At 39.7% G+C, this 19,919-nt stretch overlaps 1 protein-coding gene across 2 annotated transcripts in view; it reads right to left on the reverse strand.

Moving 5' to 3' along the window:
- syt7a (synaptotagmin VIIa) overlaps window positions 1-19,919 on the reverse strand; it is a 146,459-nt gene that overhangs the window by 24,410 nt on the left and 102,130 nt on the right. For both annotated transcript variants that reach the window (XM_083546320.1, XM_083546319.1), the window contains 2 exons: window positions 16,547-16,951; window positions 8,565-8,681 (listed from right to left, as the gene is read on the reverse strand). In XM_083546320.1, coding sequence (XP_083402446.1) covers window positions 8,565-8,681; window positions 16,547-16,951 — 522 coding nt within the window. The remainder of the gene's footprint in view (window positions 1-8,564; window positions 8,682-16,546; window positions 16,952-19,919) is intronic.

A 19,919-nucleotide genomic window follows, 5' to 3' on the forward strand; every position in this document is an offset into this window, starting at 1 on the left:
TGATAAGATGGTGTTATTAATGTCTGTCTGCCACATTTACACATTTATTAATTTGGCAGATTTATTTGGCAGGTACCCATATCAAAAGTAAAATATAATTATCCCATTTTTACAAGTGAGCAGTTGAGGGTTAAAGGCCTTGCTTATGAGCTCAGCAATAGCAGCTTGGTGGTGCTAGGAATAAATTTACTTTTTTTTTTTATCAGAAGTCAGAACCACTAAGCTACTATGGTAGATATATACAAAAGATATATGGTCACACGCTGCTTCTGACTGGGGTGAATGCAAAACAGAAAAAAAAATGTAAATGAAAAATCCTTTTAATCAGATAAAAATTTTACACACATCCCAATTACAACACTGGAGGAAAAGCACAGACAGTACTGAACTACGCTTCTCAATGGATCCTTGGTGGAAGATACACTTAGAATAGTATAGACTAGCTTTATTTGTCACATATACATTACAGACCAGTATAATTATTATTATTATTATTTATTTTATTTTTTATTTTTTTTACATACAGCACAGAGGATTAACGGCCTTGCTCAAGGGACAAAGATGGGCAACTTGGCAATACTGGGGCTTGAACTCCCGACCTTCCTGTCAGTCATCCGGCACCTTAACCACCAGAGGTGTGAATAATAAACATGCAGTTGCATAAAGCATCAATATTTGTCCATGACTAGAGTATTAAAAAAATCGAAAGTATTAATTCAAGGTACAGTTAGAACAGCACGATTAAATATTTGAATATATTGACAGCCCTAATATTAATATGACGTAGGGTCCAGTTACCAGCATGACACTAAAACAAATAGTAGTAATGGCTACTTTTTACTTAAGTACATGTCAGAGCCCAAACTTCTTTACTTTAACTTGAGCAAAAAAGTATAGTCAGTACTTCAACTTTTACCTGAGTATTTTTTAAACAAACATGAGTACCTGTTCTTCTACTTAAGTGAAGGATGTGTGTACTTCTTTCAACCACTGAGTTACCACTCCCCTTAAAATACATGTGATGGAAGCCTTTATGCTTTAGAAATTTAATGAAGGGATTAAAGAAAGGAGCAGTCTGGTGCATGTGAAGCAGGACTGAGCAACACACTGTTATTAAACTTTAGTCACTTAGTCACCATAAAGCATGAAAGTGATTCTAAACAATTTAGTGAACTAAATATATTTATTTAATGTATATTTTTATTAGGTATAACAGCTGTAAGGTTGAGAGAGAGGTGGCTTTCTTGTTTTTGCTCTCAAATAAAACTGTACTAAAAAATAAATGTAGAGGTAGATAGGACATTGCTCAGTGGAGATAGGGGCAAAAAATATGTTCTCAAGGGACAATACTATAGAAATTTAAATTGTTAAAAAAAAAACCTCTGTATGATCTTGGTCACTGTACTGTAATCTTAAATCCTCAGAAAATTCTTTGACATGAGGTACCATGTTGAACATTCAATGGTCAGTATGAAAGAACTGTTCTCAAAGCACCAAATTTTATCTGCTCTAATAAAAGATACCGGTACACACATTTGTATGGTCATGTCAAGCAGACAAAAACATGAACATGATGAATAGGACATGTGTCTTTGCATGGTTAAATGACGTATAACTGTTATCACTTAGGGTTTATTTACTTTTGTTTCAAGCTATTTTGACAATAATGGTTGTATGTTGAGTTATTTTACAGAGGACACTAAATATGTACTGCTATACAAGCTGCACAGTGACTAAAATATATCCAGGATTCATTTCTATTGTATTGTCCCTTGAGAAGATATACCAAAATGGTTGCTGAAATGTAAAGGGTGTACTCACTTTTGTGAGTTCACCTACCCCGCAAAGAGGATCACTTACACCTATCAAGCAAACCTTAAGCTGAATTGTTTGCTCCAGAAAGAGGGAGTGAAACTAAGTGCCCTATAAAATTGAACAGCCTTTTACTTCACAGGCAGCAGAACAAAAATGACCAATGAACCATAACAAACCATTTGAGATCCTTGTATGTGTCTGTGTGTGTGCAAAGGAGAGTGAGAGCATGTCTTTTATTCCCAGTGAGGATTATTTCTAAATAGCCCCGTCCAACATTTACCCTTCTTGATGTGAGGTGGAATCTCAGAAGGCTGTTGAGCTAACTGTGTGGCAGGGAATCTGACATCCTCATGCACCCACACTGAAGGATAAGCAAACATCCAATGTACATTATGTACATGCAGTCTCTTGCATGCTTATTTAATACATTCTGTCATCCTACAACCTGAAATGAAATGGAATTTAATAATATATATTGAATTGTGAAGGCTTACATATTACTTTACTGACACACAAAGGTCAACTAGACTTCCTGGATCAATACAATTAACATTGGCTGAAATTACATATGCAAGTCCTATGGGATATGTTCCTTCATCAGCTTTGTATATCCAGACTTGATAGTCTGACCCATTCTTCTTGCCAAAATTATTTTGAACCCTAAATATTTTCTTAATTCCTGCTGATAAAATAAATCACCAGAACATGATACTACTACCACCATGCTTCACTACAAGAATGGTGTTCTGAGCTTGACAAGCAGCTTTAAGGTTCTGGTGTATATAGTGCTTTGGCAGTGTAATAACTGTCTGATTATCTCAGAGAATCTTGTTTTAAATGGTATTATCCAGCATGTAATTTCAAAATGTTTTTATTTCCTTCTATCTTAACTGTGTATCTCTCCAGCTACTTCGAAGTTATCATTGGGACCTTTTTCTTTTAATTACTGTTTTATATTGGTTACACTCATCTCAATAATTCTGTGTTCATATTTAATGATACACCAAACAGTAAAATTCATAGTAGTTCAATGGATAAAGGTCTTTAGTTGAGTTTAGAAGGTCTGGGATTTTAAATACCAGGACTGTTGGGCAACCAATTGAGCTGCTAAACATTAAACCTTGAACTTTTTAACTATGTGCATTGTATATAGAAATATACATATTCTATGGTCATGTGTCTGTATATTATATATATATATATATATATATATATATATATATATATATATATATATATATATATATATATATATATATATATATATATATTTGTATTTATTTAAAGACACCTGACCAAAACATTTGTATATGTTTCTTGAACATTTCCACATTTACTCCTTATTTGCTGTTATAATAACCTCCACTCTTTTGCAAAGATGTTCCAGTATATATTTGAGTGTGGTTGTGGAGATTTGTGCTCATTCAGCCACTATTACTTTAATAAAGCACAAAGCCAGCTGCATGGAGATAAGGTGTACATGGGTTGGAGTGAAGGTTATATAACTGCAAATGTAGACTAAATGTGGAATTGGATGTTAAAAAAAACACTTGCAAATAATATGCTTGGGTATTCACATGCGTTTCTCCATATAGTGTACAGTATATAAAATAACCGCATATACAGCAATGCCAACATTTATTCATTCAAGTACCCTTTTATACCAGAGCCATACTCAAATCCTTAACTTTATTCCTTTAAAAGTATTTAGGTTACACAAATGATCACAGCTTTTTTCCTTCTTTTTTTGTTCTCAATAAAAAAAAAAAGTGTAATTAACTATATACATTCAACAATGCAACACAGCAAAAAATGATAATACTACAACTTTTTTATGTAAATTATGTGACAAAACTGCTGTGTCATGCCTAATCAAGTATTTTTTGTGCACATTTCAAAATGCATGTGATTCATTTATGAAGTCTGGGGTATTTGAGGTTCTGTCCTTGAGGTTCTGTCCTGCAGTACATTACTCTACATGTAATTCTGCGCAAAATCAATAAATGTAATCATGTAAAGCATTACTTAATCCTACTCAGGCTACTGAGAATACTGATCCCCTTAATCTTACATGAGCACTGGCTGGAAAAGACATGCTGTGTGTGTGTGTGTGTGTGTGTGTGTGTGTGTGTGTGTGTGTGTGTGTGTGTGTGTGTGTGTGTGTGTGTGTGTGTGTGTGTGTGTGTGTGTGTGTGTGTGTGTGTGTGTGTGTGTTCCCTACTGAAGCCATTCAATCTAAATGCCACCATCACAGTGGGTGCTTCTGGGCCAGATTCCTTTTAGTCCTGACCAAGTCAAATACTAAAAAAAAACGTTTTATGTATATGCGTGAATTATTATTATTATTTTAATAAGCAGATTATTGTTCTCTATTGCTACGATATGGACAATTATTTCACTTATTTTAATATGAGTTCTCGCTCTCTCACTCCTAGTGGTTTAATGTCTAATTCTTTAGATTCTTTAAAGTTCTTTAAAAAAACCTGAGCCTATGTTGCAAAATTAATACAAGCCACAGCACATAACATCAGACACATTCGTCATAACTATCAAGTTATTAGATATGGAACAATTTCAAAGCTATGTACAAAATTGTGTGTGCACGTGTGTACATTTGGCCTTTTGTGAGACCAAACATCCTCACAATGACACCACAGTTTCAAATGTCTTCATAAAAAAAATAAAATAAATGTGTAGCGCTTTTGTTTCAGGGTAGGGTTAGGCTTAATTGCAGGCATAGCATTGATTGGCTACAGCAACTATATCAACAGAAGGTCTGCAGAAAACTATTTCTGTGTGTGGTGTGTGTCTATGTGTGTGTGTGTGTGTGCGTGTGTGTGCGTGTGTGCACGCATATGGGATATAATGCATCATCTTCTCTGATCCTGTCTGTTAGCTGATAAAACTGCTTCACATTAAACATGCTATTTCACACCATATTAGCCAAACTGTGATATTCTAATGCAGAACGGCTACCAGATTATCCAAACGCTCTGGGTGATTATTAGAATAGCAGCGGCAACCAGCTCAGCGGTTTGTGTCGATTGTAAAAAAAAATTTCCATAAAGTAGAGCGTTTCATTGCAGCTTTCCCTAGATTTGCAAGGCAGCACTTTTTTAGCATAAGCATCATGTGTCTGTGAAAGCATGTAATCTATGGTCCTTATATTCTCCCTGCTTTTGTCGATTTTGTCCAGTGAGAATGGGATGAAACTTACAGAACTTATAAGTTCGTAGAAGACAATGAAAGTGCTGTGTGGATTTAATATTGATGGTGTTCTCTTGTCATCCTAAGTGCACAAGGTTACAAGAAGACCATCAACGTCCGGAGTGGATCAGTAAATCACACGTGAGTTCAGGTGACGTAAAAAGCTCTTCTGAGAGAGAGAAACCTGTGTGTTATTCTTACGCATACACACTAATGCCAGTCTCTTAATGCACTCTCTTTTGGCAAATTGCCTGTATGCTGTAAATCATCAAAGCTGAGCTATTCTAGCTGTTAGGGCTGAGAAAAGAGATGAGGATTATTCACAAGCACACCAAATAAAACAACTAAACCATATAATACAAACACTCCAAAGAACGATTTAAGTACTTTGCAGGCAAAACGGGCTGTCAGTCAGTTTTATACTAATACGAAACATCGGCTCAGTGTCTAGCACATGTGCAGGTTTTTGTTTTTCTGTTGTTGTCTAGGCTACCGTAAAATGCTTTATTTATAGATGAATGTTTATGTAAGTGGCTGGCATGCTGCTGAATAATGAGACCTCTCGCTGAGTCCTCAGTTTAAATGCACACATACGTGCCTGAACACCTTCAGCACACACACACACACACACACACACACACACACACACACACACACACACACACACACACACACACACTACCACTAACCAGAACCGGGGAGGAAGTAGGGGTAAAAATAATGAGCAAAAGAATAAAAGAGAGCATGCAAGAGAAACCAAGTCCAGTCATACCAGGAGAGAGGAGATAAAAGTGTTGTAGAGTAAGGAAAAACAAATTAGTCGAGGGGAAAAAAAGAGTCGATTTGCTCAGGATGAATGCTAAAAAGCATGACAGCTTTTTAAGTGTGCCTTTGTGAAAAACAAAGCCGAGTCCCTCAGTGGCAGAGCTGTGGCCCACACAGCAACCGGTGGCGTGTGTGAAGCCCCATGTGCCTCAGGTGAAGATCTTATTAGAATGATTAATGAGCTCGCTATTAACGACACAGAGCCGTACACCATCTTTAAAAATTATGCAGTCACCTAGACGCTAGACTTTTTACTTGTTTCACTGTAATTAAGTTTCCTTTCTCACAGGTTAGCTGTGCAAAAAAAAAAAAAAAAAAAAAAACACAGAAAGACTAAAATATCTGACATATTTAAAAGAGTGTAGTGTAAATAGTATTACAGATCAATCATTTTAATTAAACATGCTAAATTGTGCTTTCTTCCTGTAAATGTTCTGTGTTATGCAAATTTCCGGTTTGTACTTAGGGGCTAGTTTCATGGGCAAAAATAAATGGCTTTTATTATTAAAACATTTTATTGTTAAATTATTATGTATATAACAGTATATTATATATCTTTATATTTAACAGTAAGATCTTTTTAATAAGCATGTGATCTTCCATGACTTTGATTCAAATTTACCTTTTGTACTGCACCTTTAAAAATCTTTTTTAATCTTTCATTTTTTGCTGTAGTAATGGCTATGATACTTTGGCTCTTATATAGTATCATATAGTATAGTATTTAGGTAGATAGGTCATATCTACCTAAAGAGTGAGTTGCAGCAATGCTTTGCTACTTTGTCTCAAAAACAATATGATTCAGAAGCTTCAACTTTCATGCTAATATCACCGTTAATGCTATCATGCTATGTAGAGCTCTGACTAGCCGAGCTGAGTTTCTGCTTCTACTCAGAAGCTCTCTTTAATATGATATTTAAACATCAATGCAAATTCTGAGTAAGAAAAAGATCTGGTGCTCTTTCTGTTTTTTTTTTTGTTGTTGTTGTTTTTGTAGGAAACAGTAAGGTGGCCGAGAAGTGCAAAATCAGCAAAAAAATTAACAAAGGCAAAAACAAAATAACAAATCCGAAAACAAATGAACAAATCCAAAAACAAAATAACAAATCCGCAAACACTTTGACAAATCCGAAAACACAACGACAATCCAGACAAATCGGAAAAGGTAGGTATAGTTTGCAAATGAAACACTTACCGATCATTGGACAAGACACCTGTCATTTAAGATATACAGGAAGTACAACAGTTTCTCCTTGCTTGCCAATGTTTACTTCTGTTATTTTCTTATATTTAATGGTGCACTAAACAAAATAAAAAAATAGTTTTAAGTAAACAGAGAACTTTACAAATGTACAAAAAACAAAGTTATGAGATTTCATACCTGTATATCTTGAATGACAGGTGTCTTGTCCAATGATCGCTAAGTGTTCCATTCACAAACTATACCTACCTTTTCTGGTTTGTCTGAATTGTCGTTGTGTTTTCGGATTTGTTAATGTGTTTGCGGATTTGTTATTTTGTTTTCCGATTTGTTCATTTGTTCCGGATTTGTTATTTTGTTTTTGCCTTTGTTTATTTGTTTTTGCATTTGTTATTTTGTTTTCGGATTTGTTAGTGTTTTCTTATTTGTGGAACCCTACCTTTTTCCATTTTTCAAAAAAAAAAAAGTTTTTTAGCAATGTGTCAGCGTCCTGTGATGTCAGAGTGATGCAAAACTATTAAGTGCTCACTGAGAAAATGTAACATTCGCCACCAGCCATAAAGAAAAAAAAAAATGAAAATCAGCCCAAAGATTCCAAGTGCACATCAAATATTTTTGAATAAAAACTTGTGTATCAATGAGGGTATTTGCTTTAAAGCTTCTGTCCTTTCTTCAGAAAGTTAGAGCAGCATGAGCTCTTGCAGAAGTTAAAAAGTAAAGTCCATTTGCACTCATTCGTTCCAAATTCATAATGAAAAAAAGAAAAAACAGCTTGAGGAGCAAAATCTTCTCACACAGCATCTAGTTTTAGCAGTGAATTTACTTCAATCTTAGGCTCATTTACAAGACCGCACAAGAAGCCAGAAACCACATCTGCTTAAACGTATGCCAGACAGACAATTATTGAAAAACAAAATCATTATGAAAATGTCATTATCTTTATCAGTATGAACACTTTAAATTGTAAGAGATTGATTTGATCGGATGCTTCTCTCGGATATTGAATTTGTTTATTTGTCACTATTTCAGGTTACATCCTGTACCATTGAATACAAAAAATACCAAGAATAGAAAGTGTATCCTCCCTTTTGTAATCTTGTTCCTTGTTTTTGCCTTTTACATCCTCACCTTCTACTTTCAGCAATGTGCAGTTTCCCAGATTATGGTACATGTAGCACCCTTAATCTTGCAGAAAGCCAATGATTTCATGCAATACAGTGTGGGTTGGTTAAGTACATGTAAAAGCCTCTCTATTGGCAAAAAAAATGACTATTCAAATTGTATCCTATATGCTATGTATAAAATAAATAATACATGTAGTGTGTTTCTTATTGTACAATTTGCTATTTGCTCTTGCACACCCACACACACTCCAGCATTTAAATACATAAACTACACAATACTTTCACATTCTTATTGATTCATTCAAAAAAAGAAAAAGAAAAAAGGGCCCATCATGCAGACATGCACGTGTACATACTCACATGCACTCACATGTACATAAGCAAGCCAGTACCTCTTGTCGGCAGGGTTTTCTTGACTGGGCGCTACCTCCTGTAGGTCAGGTAGATTGGCAAAATCATCCTGCTCAGCCAATCCGATCGCCAGAGACATAACCACCATCTTCCCTTCCCTTTACCACAGGCAAATGTGAGAGGATAGGGAAAATAGTAGAGAGAAGAATTTTTGGAAAGAAACAAGGAAATATAAAGAGTAAGAACAGACAATGTAAAAAGAAGCAGCACGATCACCAGCAAAACAGCAGGGCCTGAGATTCCCATAGTGCATCAAGCTTCAAAAATAACAGCACAATATCTCTTTCGTGGAATTTTGAAGCCCCAATAAAACAAAACTACGATGCTGGTACTCTGGAAGCTTCCTGTATATAGATATGAAGCTCTGTCTGGATATTGCATCCCATCCTTCAATGGTCTTTAATGGATGTTTTGGTGTAAACAAACAAAAACTGGTTTCAATGAGTTTCTTCACAAAGGGCCCCATTACACATGCACACACTCAGGTTTATTCAATATCTGGCCCTTTAGGAATCGCATTCCCCTTGTTTTATCACCACCACTCTATCTCTTTATTGCTGTCTCCTTCTCTCTCGTCTATCTCGTCCATCCATCCCTTCTCCCTGCAGAGTGCAGATTTAATTGTGCCTCATTAGGAAGATCTGGACTAATTGTTTCTATTTGAGAGTCAGGCCAGACCAAGGTGCCTAGGGTGTACCACTGCTTTCTAGGCCATCGCCTTTTCTATCCTGGTTTTTCCTTTTCTTCTTTCGCTCATCCTTTTTTTCGATCTGTAATGTCATTCCATTTTCTCCTAACCGCCCTCTTGTCTGAGCTCGCCCTCTTCAAAATCCCTCCAGCCTCACCTATTTCAACAGCTTTTCCACTTTTTCTCCCCCCCCTTCCATTATCTGCGTCTATAACTCGCTCACTCTCTGCTTTCTGATCGTAAAAACCACTCACCTCCCAAACATTTAAGCCTGCCATATGACATTTATCCTTCGCTTCTTTCTCTCTCTCACTCACCCTCGAAATTGCATTCTGTCTTTCTGAAAAAAAAAAAGCATCTGTCTGTTTCAATGTCTTGCTCATGCTCTCCTGGGCATCTCTGACACTCACTGCCTATTTTTACCTTCCATATCATAATGCCCTTAAAAAAGTGACAGGTTCCCTAGCAGGACCCGAGGAACACATCATACAATCGCACAAAAACACCCCATGCAGACACACGCACACACACTAAGGCTGGCACACAAAGTGTAGACAAAACAGCGTTTGGGAGTTTCTAGTCTCAGTACAGATAGACAGATTCTTCTAATAGGCTGTTAACAATGCCAACACTTCACATTGATTACAGAGCAGGAACCCTCAATAAACCTTGTTTGTCTCGTTCTCGCTCTGTCTCTGTCTCGCTCTGTGTCAGTTTCCAAAACAGGTTGTGAATGCGAGTCTCCTCCTTGTTTGGACAGCTACTCTTGACTGTGGGTAGGGAAGAATTGTAAAATAAATGAGCTGCTCTCTTTCCGACGTCCTGTGCTTGAAATGCCACCTACACATAATGCACATGATCAATCTTCTGTCTCTGAGCAATTGTTGTCATATATAGATTGTCAGCAGCATTCTATTAATAGACAACAGAGCAATAATTGCTGTCAGCCTTTCACATTTAGTTCCCTACCTTTACCATTATTTAAAATGTGCAACTAATAAAGTATGTATAATCAAAAGTATATAAAGGTGGATGCATTTCACTGCAGATTCTAATATTTCTCCTCGCTCCCCTGCTCCACTCCCCCCATCCTGCAGTTACTATCTATTGTGAGTGTAATGAGGCTGCAAACAGAAGATCAATGTGTCAGGCTTAACGTGAGTCTGCAGCCAGGAGCTTAACCCGTGCACCTGACCTGCCACAGACAATGTTATACACGCACGTAAACAAAATGCACACACACAAACAGTAATACATAAAGGCATATACACATAGCATTCATATAATTAAATCCACCTGCCTAATATCTCTCTTATGCCTCCAAAACAGCTGTACCAATCAAAACCTGGTGTCTTAATGGTTAAGACTTGTTTGTCCAGCATATCCAACTGATCATCGAAAGGGTTGAGATTTAAAGAATTTGGTTCCTCAAAAACTTGGACCATTTTTGCAGAGAGCTGTGGATATTTTTTCCAGCAGAACATTGCTCAGAGCATTACACTGCCTCCCCCAGCTTGCCTTCTTTTTAAGGTGCATCCTGGTTCCATCCCTTTCACAGGTGAGCGATGCAAAGGCCAGCTGCCCACATAATGAAAAGGAAATGTGATTCATTAGATCAGATAAGTTCTGATGGTTATGTGCCTACTGCAGAATCTTGACAAGGGTTCAGCAGTGGCACTCTAGTCTGTGGCAACACGCCCATAACCCTAACTATTTACCCTGTTTACCAGTTTTCTTTCCTTGGACCTGTTTTTAAAGGTACTAACCACTGCATAACCATCCCACATAACCTGGTATTTTGGAGATCCTCTGACCCATTAATTTAGCCATCAAAATTTGCACATTGTCAAAGCCTTTATATGTGCTCATTTCTCCTGGCCATTTGCTTGCTGTTTAATAGATCCTAACGTTTGTCAATTTCAAATGTAGTGGTATTATCAATGTTATATATATATAGAGGACCAAGGGACCAAGCCTTTAAGGCTGCCACATTCAGGGTCGAGTGAGCTCTGACCCCAAATGGAGCAGGGAGACCAGAGGACCCATAAGAAGACACAATTGCATCAATAATCCACCTGCTGAGCGTCTGCTTATGAGCAGGAAGGCCTCTCCTCGGAGGGCCATAGCAGATAAACAGTTGTTACGACTTACTTCAGGGACTCTTATGGTGGGCATAACAGTCCATCATTCGGACCGGGCACAGCCGGTTCAACCTCTCCTGGTCGGGGGTCAAGAATGGAGGAGGGTTGAATGTCTGGGGCCTGACAGGTCGTGGGACGACCGAGGGCACCTTGGGGATGTAACCCACTCTAGGGTGTAGAAGGGCACTGGTCATACTTGGAGTAAACTCCAGGAAAGAGGGGGCCACAGGGAGAGCCTGCAAATCACCCAGGCTCCTCAGAGAGCAGATGGCCAGCATGAAAGCGGTCTTGATGGACAAGTGCCTCCACAAAGTCTGGCCAAAGGCTCGACGGGGGGCTCGGATAGAGCCTCCAACACTACGGCCAGGTCCCACCCAGGCACTCTTGGACGCACCGGGGGCCTCAGCCTCCAGGTGCCACAAAAAAAACGAGTCAGGAGTGGGTCTCTGCCCAGTGAATGCCCAGACACGGGGGGCGTGATACGCCGAAATGGCGGATGTGTAGACTTTAATGGTGGACGGAGCCAACCCTTTTGTAAACTGCTCCTGCAGAAACTCCAGCACTGAACCAACTTTGCAGTGGACTTGGACTTGGACCAATTGGTGCCCAGAAGCACCACGCATTGAACAGATCTCCATCTCGCGGCATACGACCTCCTTGTGGAGGGAGCTCTGGATTGAAGAATGTCTCTACCACCTCGGTGGAGAGACCTGAGCCTCTAAACTGTGCCCCTTTAGGGCAGAGGAATTTCCCATGAAGGCTGCTTAAGGAGGGCCACCAGGTCCGTGAACCACGGACGGCCTGGTGGGCCTGGTGGATGTAGAGAGAACCATAGGGGACAGTGCGACGGTACTTGTGCTGTGCCGAATTTCTCCAAATCTGTTCCACCACCTGAGGGTCTTGACAGGTTGTCTGCTTCTTTGTTCAAACAGCCTGTTATATAAGCTGCTCTGAAGGAGCTTCCCCAGGGCCCACAGGAGGATCTGGCATGCCAGCCTGTACAGGGGGCACGAACGCAGACCCCCCCTGGTGGTTGATATACAAGACCACCAAGGTGCTGTCCGAGCGGACCAACACATTATGGCCTCTGAGGTCCGGGAGGAAGTGCTTTAAAGCCAGAAGCACGGCCAGCATTTCTAGGCAATTAATGTGCCACCTCAGATGGACACTGTCCCACAGACCTTGTGCAGTAGGAAACTGGGATCTCTCAATGCATCTAAGGCATGTAGGCACCACCGTGTGACCTTGATCGTGCGGAGGGGATTGCCCTTCTGAGAGAACGGCACTGGACGCTGCTGCCATGAGCCCAAACAGTCTCTGCCCTTCTCTGACTTTCCTGACCGCCGTGAGGATGGGCGCTATGCGGGCAGAGGAAAACTGCGCACACATAGTCGCCGAATCCCAAATGATGCAGAGATAGGTGGTTCTCTGTGACGGAGAAAGCACATTCTTCCCGGTATTCAGTCGAAACCCCAGCTCCTTCATGTGGGTGGGAACAGCGGATCTCAGAAAACTCTGCCCAAAGTATCTCCCAGATCCAGCTCCCGCAGCAGGTTGGCCTGCTAAAGCGTAAGCCTTACCCACTAGTGCTGAGGTAATGCACAGGGGCTTGGTGGATAATGTTGGGGGTTTAAGGGAAGATGCCACACCCGTGGAGAGATAACATGCTAGCATCTCTTCAACCCATGGCATGACAGTATAGCCATAATCCCTAAACCCTGAGACGTTGGAATAAACTGCAGTCTTGGGGCTAAAGGGGCGGGATGAGAAAGGGACCTGGACACCTTGATGTGCAGGTCAGAAAAAATGGCAAGCCCCGACACGGTGGCTGTGATGCCGGGATAAGCTTGCCCGAGGGAGGGGTTTTATGCTCACGGGCCGGCCAAACTATATCGAGCTTCTGAATGGCGCATGTCACAACCTCCAGGAGCTCCTCGCTATCAGGTTCATACTTTTGCTTTTATTAAAGGTATTACAATTAAATAAAAAAGAAACAGATTTCATCTGATGAGCCTGCACAATGTTACTGTTATATTTTTGAAGTCCAATAAAGTCCATATTAAAATATGATTGTACATGTATCTTTAATTATTATAAGTATTGTTTTGTGTTTTTTGACAATTATTTTAAAGGTATCCTGATTATTAACACTCTTTGTAATTAATTTGACCATGTCATAATTGTTGACTTTTTCGAATTCTCACCTATATTGTAAACAAAAGTAAACATATGGCCATGTGTAAGAATATCATGAGTAATTATATTACATTAAAAAAATTAATTTGATTGTGTTTATAAACTAATATTAACATCCAGGTTTAAAACCTTTTTAAGACATGACTAATCATCAAAAAAACTAATAGGATGCAGCTGATTTTAGTAAAATATTTATATTCATTAGTTCATTAAATACCTCGATATGTTCATTAAAGTCTAGAACATAAAACACTAATAAAAACACACACACACACACACACACACACACACACACACACACAAAGAACTCTAAGACTCTCTTTTTTCTAATGTTTAAATACATCATGAGTGCTCTTTAAAAAAAACTCTGACATATCCATCAAACAAGTGCAATGATGCCCAAGAGGCTGTGGCAAGATATTGCACCTCATTTCAAGCCAATGCAGCAGAACATGTCACATTGCACTAGAGGTGGTGCGCTCTCCTGTTAACACTTAATGAAGAAAACAGTGTTGTTCACATATGAATAAACGCGTTAATACTTTTAAAATCGACCTAGGTAATGAAAAACAATTTACCTAGCAGTGTGTGAAGGCACTTGCTCATTTATCCCATCCTTGTGCTATTTAAATATTCAGCGCAAATTACAGCCTGGCTCTGGCATACTGCCCTCATTCCAAACAAATATCCATAATAATTCAATTAACTACATGTCCCAACATGACCATATGTTGGGGGAAAAAAACAGCAAAAAAGAAGGATGCAAACGTGTTTGTTTGAAGTTAAATCTATTGAGATGCCTGCAAGTGTCATGTAATACATCTTTTTCATGAAACATCTTATTTATTTTAATTTAGGTTAGACATGTTTTTTTTTTGGGTTTTTTTTTTCAACAGATTTTTCAGCCTGTCTATGTTTTTTAAGCCATCGAATAAATAATATATACTGACCAGGAATTATGACAACATTATGAATAGTAAAGTGAATCACACTGATTATCTCTTCATTATGGCACCTGTTAGTGGGTGGGATATATTATTAGGCAGCAAGTAAACATTTTGTCCTAAAAGTTGATGTGTTAGAAGCAGGAAAAATGTGCAAGCGTAAGGATTTGAGCGAGTTTAACAAGGGCCAAATTGTGATGTCTAGAGGACTGTTTCAGAGCATCTCCAAAACTGCAGCTTTCGTGGGGTGTTTTCTGGTCTGCAGTGGTCAGTATCTATCAGAAGTGGTCCAAGGTAGAAACAGTGGTGACCCAGTGACAGGGCCATGGGTGGCCAAGGCACAATGATGCATGTGGGGAGCGAAGTTTGGTTCGTGTGGATTCAACACCCGATCTACTGTATCTGAAATTGCTGAAGAAGTTAATGTTGTTAATGCTGGATGGTCAGGACTGTTTTGGCAGCAAAAGGGTGACCAACACAATATTAGGCAGGTGGTTATAATGTTATACCTGATCAGTGGCCATAAAGTTCTATGTTTATTTTAAATATAAAAAAAAAAAAGGCTGGTTCATTTATTTGAGACTAAAATACTATAATATTTAGCATATACTTCTGGACAAAAGCAAAAAATGGTGAAATATTAAACTTTTAAAAGTGAAAAAATTCTATAAAACATGCACGTGTCAACATTTTCTTTTTTTTACTTTTTTTTGTTTGCTGTAGAATTTAGAGAAAAGCGAGAAACACTGAAATTCATTTATATCATTACATCATTAGAAACTACTTGGACAAAACACTGGGATACCTGACTCTTCCAGCCAAATGTGTTTTTTCCCCAAATTGCTGCCACATTGTTGGAGCCACAGAATCTTATAGGTCGTTTTTGGATGTGGTAGGATGACATTTTCTCTTGAATCAAGAGAAATCTGTTCCAGCATGACAACGCTCTTGTGCAAAAAGACAGCTTAATGAAGATATGGTTTGGATGGTTGCAGCCTGTGCAAATTTGTGCTTATTTAGCCACATGGGCATTTAGTAAAGTCAGGCACTGGTGTAGGGTGAGGAGACCCGAGATGCACACAACGTTCCAATTAATTCCAAAAGTGTTCTATAGGGTTTAAGTCAGAACCCTATACCAGGCCACTCAAGATCTTCCACTCATGTAAACTATATCTCCATGGAGCTGACATTGTGCCCAGAGCTGAGACAGGTTTGTATCTCCTAATTCAGACAATGGGAAAATGTAATGCTATCTTATACAATGGTGTCCCTCCAAATCTGTGGTAACAATTTAAAGAAGAACCACATATGCCTGGAAAAGTCAGATGTCCCAAAACTTTAGTACATTTCATATTGAATTATATAATTTGGTTTATTATAATTTTACTTATATGCAGTAGGCAAATGTCCTACAGTAACACTGTCTTGTAGTGTGCAAGATAGGACTCATCACATACACATATCACGCCAGAGAGACTAAAAAAATGAGAGCAATATTCCAGCATATAAAAACCATATACAAAGTTATGTCTTCACGGTAAAGATTAATGTTGACCAGACATGCAGGGGTTATGAAGGATGGGAGCAATATTCAACAGGTCAAAAATACAGCTTCATGCACATCCCAAGAGTCAGACAGATGGAGAGACAGCCACACTCCCAGTCTTAGAGGTAAGAACGAGAGAAAGCATAGCAAGCTCAATGTCATAAAAATGTCCTAGTGTAGGAGTGAAAATCAGGGTTTTGCATTCCGTATTTTCAGTAATGTGCTTTCCACATGTATCGGAAGTGAGCTGAAATCAGGAATGGACCCAGACCTTGAGCTTTTTTCATCTCCATGCTGCCTGCTACATTCGGCTTTGTAGCATTCACAACTGGACAGACAATATTATCTCAGGAACCCATGCATGCTTAAGAAAGAATTTCAGAGCTTTAAGGTAGATTGTAACTGAAAGGCAATGTGTTTTTTAGTTAGTTCTAGTTAAGTGACTCACAGGAAAGACTTGACATCCAGGCCACGGTTCTTGATCTGGCTCATCATGTAGTCCCAGCTGCCCGGGTTCCCCCTCAAGACCCGGCTCCCTGTGCCTCCTGACCTATAGCGGGAAGCTCCGCCCCCTGCTGTACTCCCTACAGTACCTCGAGTTCCAGTTCCTCCATGTTGAGCCGTAGATGTTGCTCCTCCCCCTCCACCCGGCCCTGTCCCTCCACCCCCTCCTCCAGGTTGAGAATGGAGCTGATTCAAGCTTTGTGAGATGGCTGAACGGGAACTAAGGCCTGAGGCTGGAGGTTGGATGAGGGGCTGTTGGAGGCTTTGCTGCCTGAGCAAAGTCCTGGGGCGGGGTGTGGCACCCGCCAAGGGGATATGCTCCAGAGATGAGAGGGCAGGGTCTGTGAAACTAGGTGGGCAAAGCAGAAGGGAGGGGAGAGAGCGAGAAGAGGAAGGGCGAGTGCGACACAGTGATAGGCGGGGCAAGAGCAGCAGAGATGGAGGGACCAGCATAAAGGGGCGGGATGAAGAAGAGGAGGATGAAGAGCCATGTTGGGAGTCAGGGGATGAAGTGGAGGAACCGTGTGAAATGTGGGATTGAGAGGGGGAGCATGGAGAAAGAGGGGAAGTGAGATTGAACAAAAAGTTGTTTGAATCCGGATGAAGCAGAGAAAGCGAGCCAGAGGAGGAGAGAAAAGAAGTAAAAGGGAAGAAGGTAGAGAGGTTGGAGGAGAAGTTGAAAGCCAGATGAGGGCAGAAAGGAACAGCAAGCGATGATAAGGAGGACAAAGGAATGAACTCGTCAGGTTGAGAGGAGGCAGAGGAAGTTTGAGGAGATGCAGGGTGTGAGTGAGAGCGAGGAGAGGGAGGAGAGAGGAGGAGAAGAAGGCAGAATGAAAGGACCATCAGGCCAAGGCAGTAGGCACCGTAACACAGGTAGCAGAAGAGGTTACAGCCACCTTGGTCAGCATGAGCTGACAGGTGTGTGTAACTGTGCATGTGTGTGTGTCCGTTCCCGGGCCGATTCGGACCACCTTGAGCAGACAGCGAGCGGTGCGAGTGCAAGTGTGCATGACTGTGTGTATGTCCCTGCAAAGTGTGTGCAGCCTGCTTTCGCGGTATCCAAGGCTGAACGGCACGTGGAGTATGTCGCATCTGGCCTGAGCGAGCATGCCGAGGCGTGTGTGGCACCAAGCGGCCACTGCTGGTTCTTCCAGGTGACTGCTTTTTGGCTTGATGAGGAACGCCCATATTTTCTTCTTCTCTTTTCTTCTCCCTTTCAGTCTCTACACAATAAATCCAGACATCTTCTGCTGTCTTTGTTCTATTACTTAACCGCACTCAGTCACTTACTCTTTCATCGGACCCATTCTTATATACGACCGCAGTCCTCAAAAACCATACACCGACCAATCGTCTTTCTTATCTCTCTTTTGGAGAAACGTCACTCTTTTTAACTCACCTCCCCCTGTCACTAACTCTGTCTCTTATTAGCCTTATTTTCGGTCTGTTCTTCATCAGCAGGCTTTCAGGAACTGTGTCAAACTTATTGGAGCACAATCACAAACTTTAGTCGAGCACCTAAAAGCTGACAAGCAACAACCACTGGCACTGATAGAGGCCGAACAGTCTGCAGCACACCAAACTGCTGGACAGCTGAGGGTCCAGCTGCATCCAGCAGATAATATACAATGTTTTTCTTTTTACATAAACATTCTATAACAGTAGACTACTGGCCTGTCAGAAATTACTTGCAAGTAGTGACACAATGGTTTGCAATACAAGAGCTGTTGAGAGAGTGGGAAGAAAAAAGACAGACAGACATAAAGAAAGGGAGAGAATTTTTGAGAGAGAGCGAGAGCGAGAGAGAGAGCGAGAGAGAGAGAGAGAGAGAGAGAGAGAGAGAGAGAGAGAGAGAGAGAGAGAGAGAGAGACACACACACAAAGAGTCAAAGAGACATAGAGAGAGAGTGAGAGAGAAAAGAAAAATGGGGTGTGAGACACAAACACAAGAGACAGACACATATAGCTGCCTGGAAATAGAATCCAATTACAAAGTGAAGAGGGTGGAGAGAGGGGGAAGGATAAAAGAAAAGAGAGAAAGAGTGAACAGAGGAGGGGAGAAGTGTGCACGTACAGTAAGACCAGAGGAAAGTGCGATGGAGAGAAGGCATGAAGGAGAGAGCTGGGGTGCCAGAAGAGAGGAGGTGCGAGATGGGGTGAGAAACGAACTTAAATTAAGCACCTGGTGTGCGACATCTACAGCTCAGACGTCATCCATTGCAAGTCTAAACATAACCAAGACAGAAATTCTCCCTCTCTCTCTCTCTCTCTCTCTTTCTCATACACACACACACACACACTCTCTCTCACTGTCTCCGGCTACTGCTGCTGTTCAATACGCTTCTCAACAATCCAAACCAAACATTTAATCATCACTGCATTCTACAAGGTTCAACTAATTTTCCTATTTCGTCCTCACCCACAGCAAATTCTATCGCCTTGTCTCAATCTACTGCATATGCAATATAGGTGTGATTAGCAATTATTGCCCTTATAATAATAAATAATAAATATTTATAAAAATAATAATAAAAAAATATATATACTGTATATATATTCCCTATTGGAAAAAAAACATATTACAGAACATTATAAATGTCTTAAGAAAATTACTAATGCTGATTATCAATTGCAAAAAAAAATATATATCCAGCAAAAATATCTTGAATATAGTGAAAATATCTATAGTAAAATATATCTAATGGTTACTATTATAAGATTACATAAACCCAATATAGCACTACTATATAGTATAAAATTGTATATAAAAATTGGTATAAAATCTATATATTTATATATTTATATGAATATAAAAGTATTGTTGGCTTTTTCAACTTTTAGTTGTTAGTCCTTACATCATTAACTCGTTTTTCATTCATTCTTGCTCAATTGTTTTGTGTTTTGAGTTAATAAAGATGCATTATTGCTGCTAATTATGCAATCAATACTCATTTTCTCAGCAGATGTTTGCTCAACAGATAGTCTAGTTTTGCAAGTCGCAATGTAAAACAAACTGTGAATAAACGTTTGACAAGCATCCATTTAGAGCTTTATTAAGGTGTGTGTGTGTGTTTGTGTGTGTTTGTGTTTGTGTGTGTGTGTGTGGGGGGGGTGCATTGTTGTTTATTAAAGGGTTATTATAAACTTCTAATAAACATTTTTTATATTTTTATAATAAAATGTCAAAACAGTGATATTTGAAGTTTAGGTTATACACCTAATTAACCCGGCCATTGGGGTTGCACAAGCCAGTGCACTCTTAGTGCCGGTCCCAAGCCCAGATAAATGGGGGGGGGGGGGGGTGTTTGCATTAG

Source organism: Silurus aristotelis (genome assembly GCF_946808225.1).
Source record: "Silurus aristotelis genome assembly, chromosome: 7".
Classification (NCBI taxonomy): Eukaryota; Metazoa; Chordata; class Actinopteri; order Siluriformes; family Siluridae; genus Silurus; species Silurus aristotelis.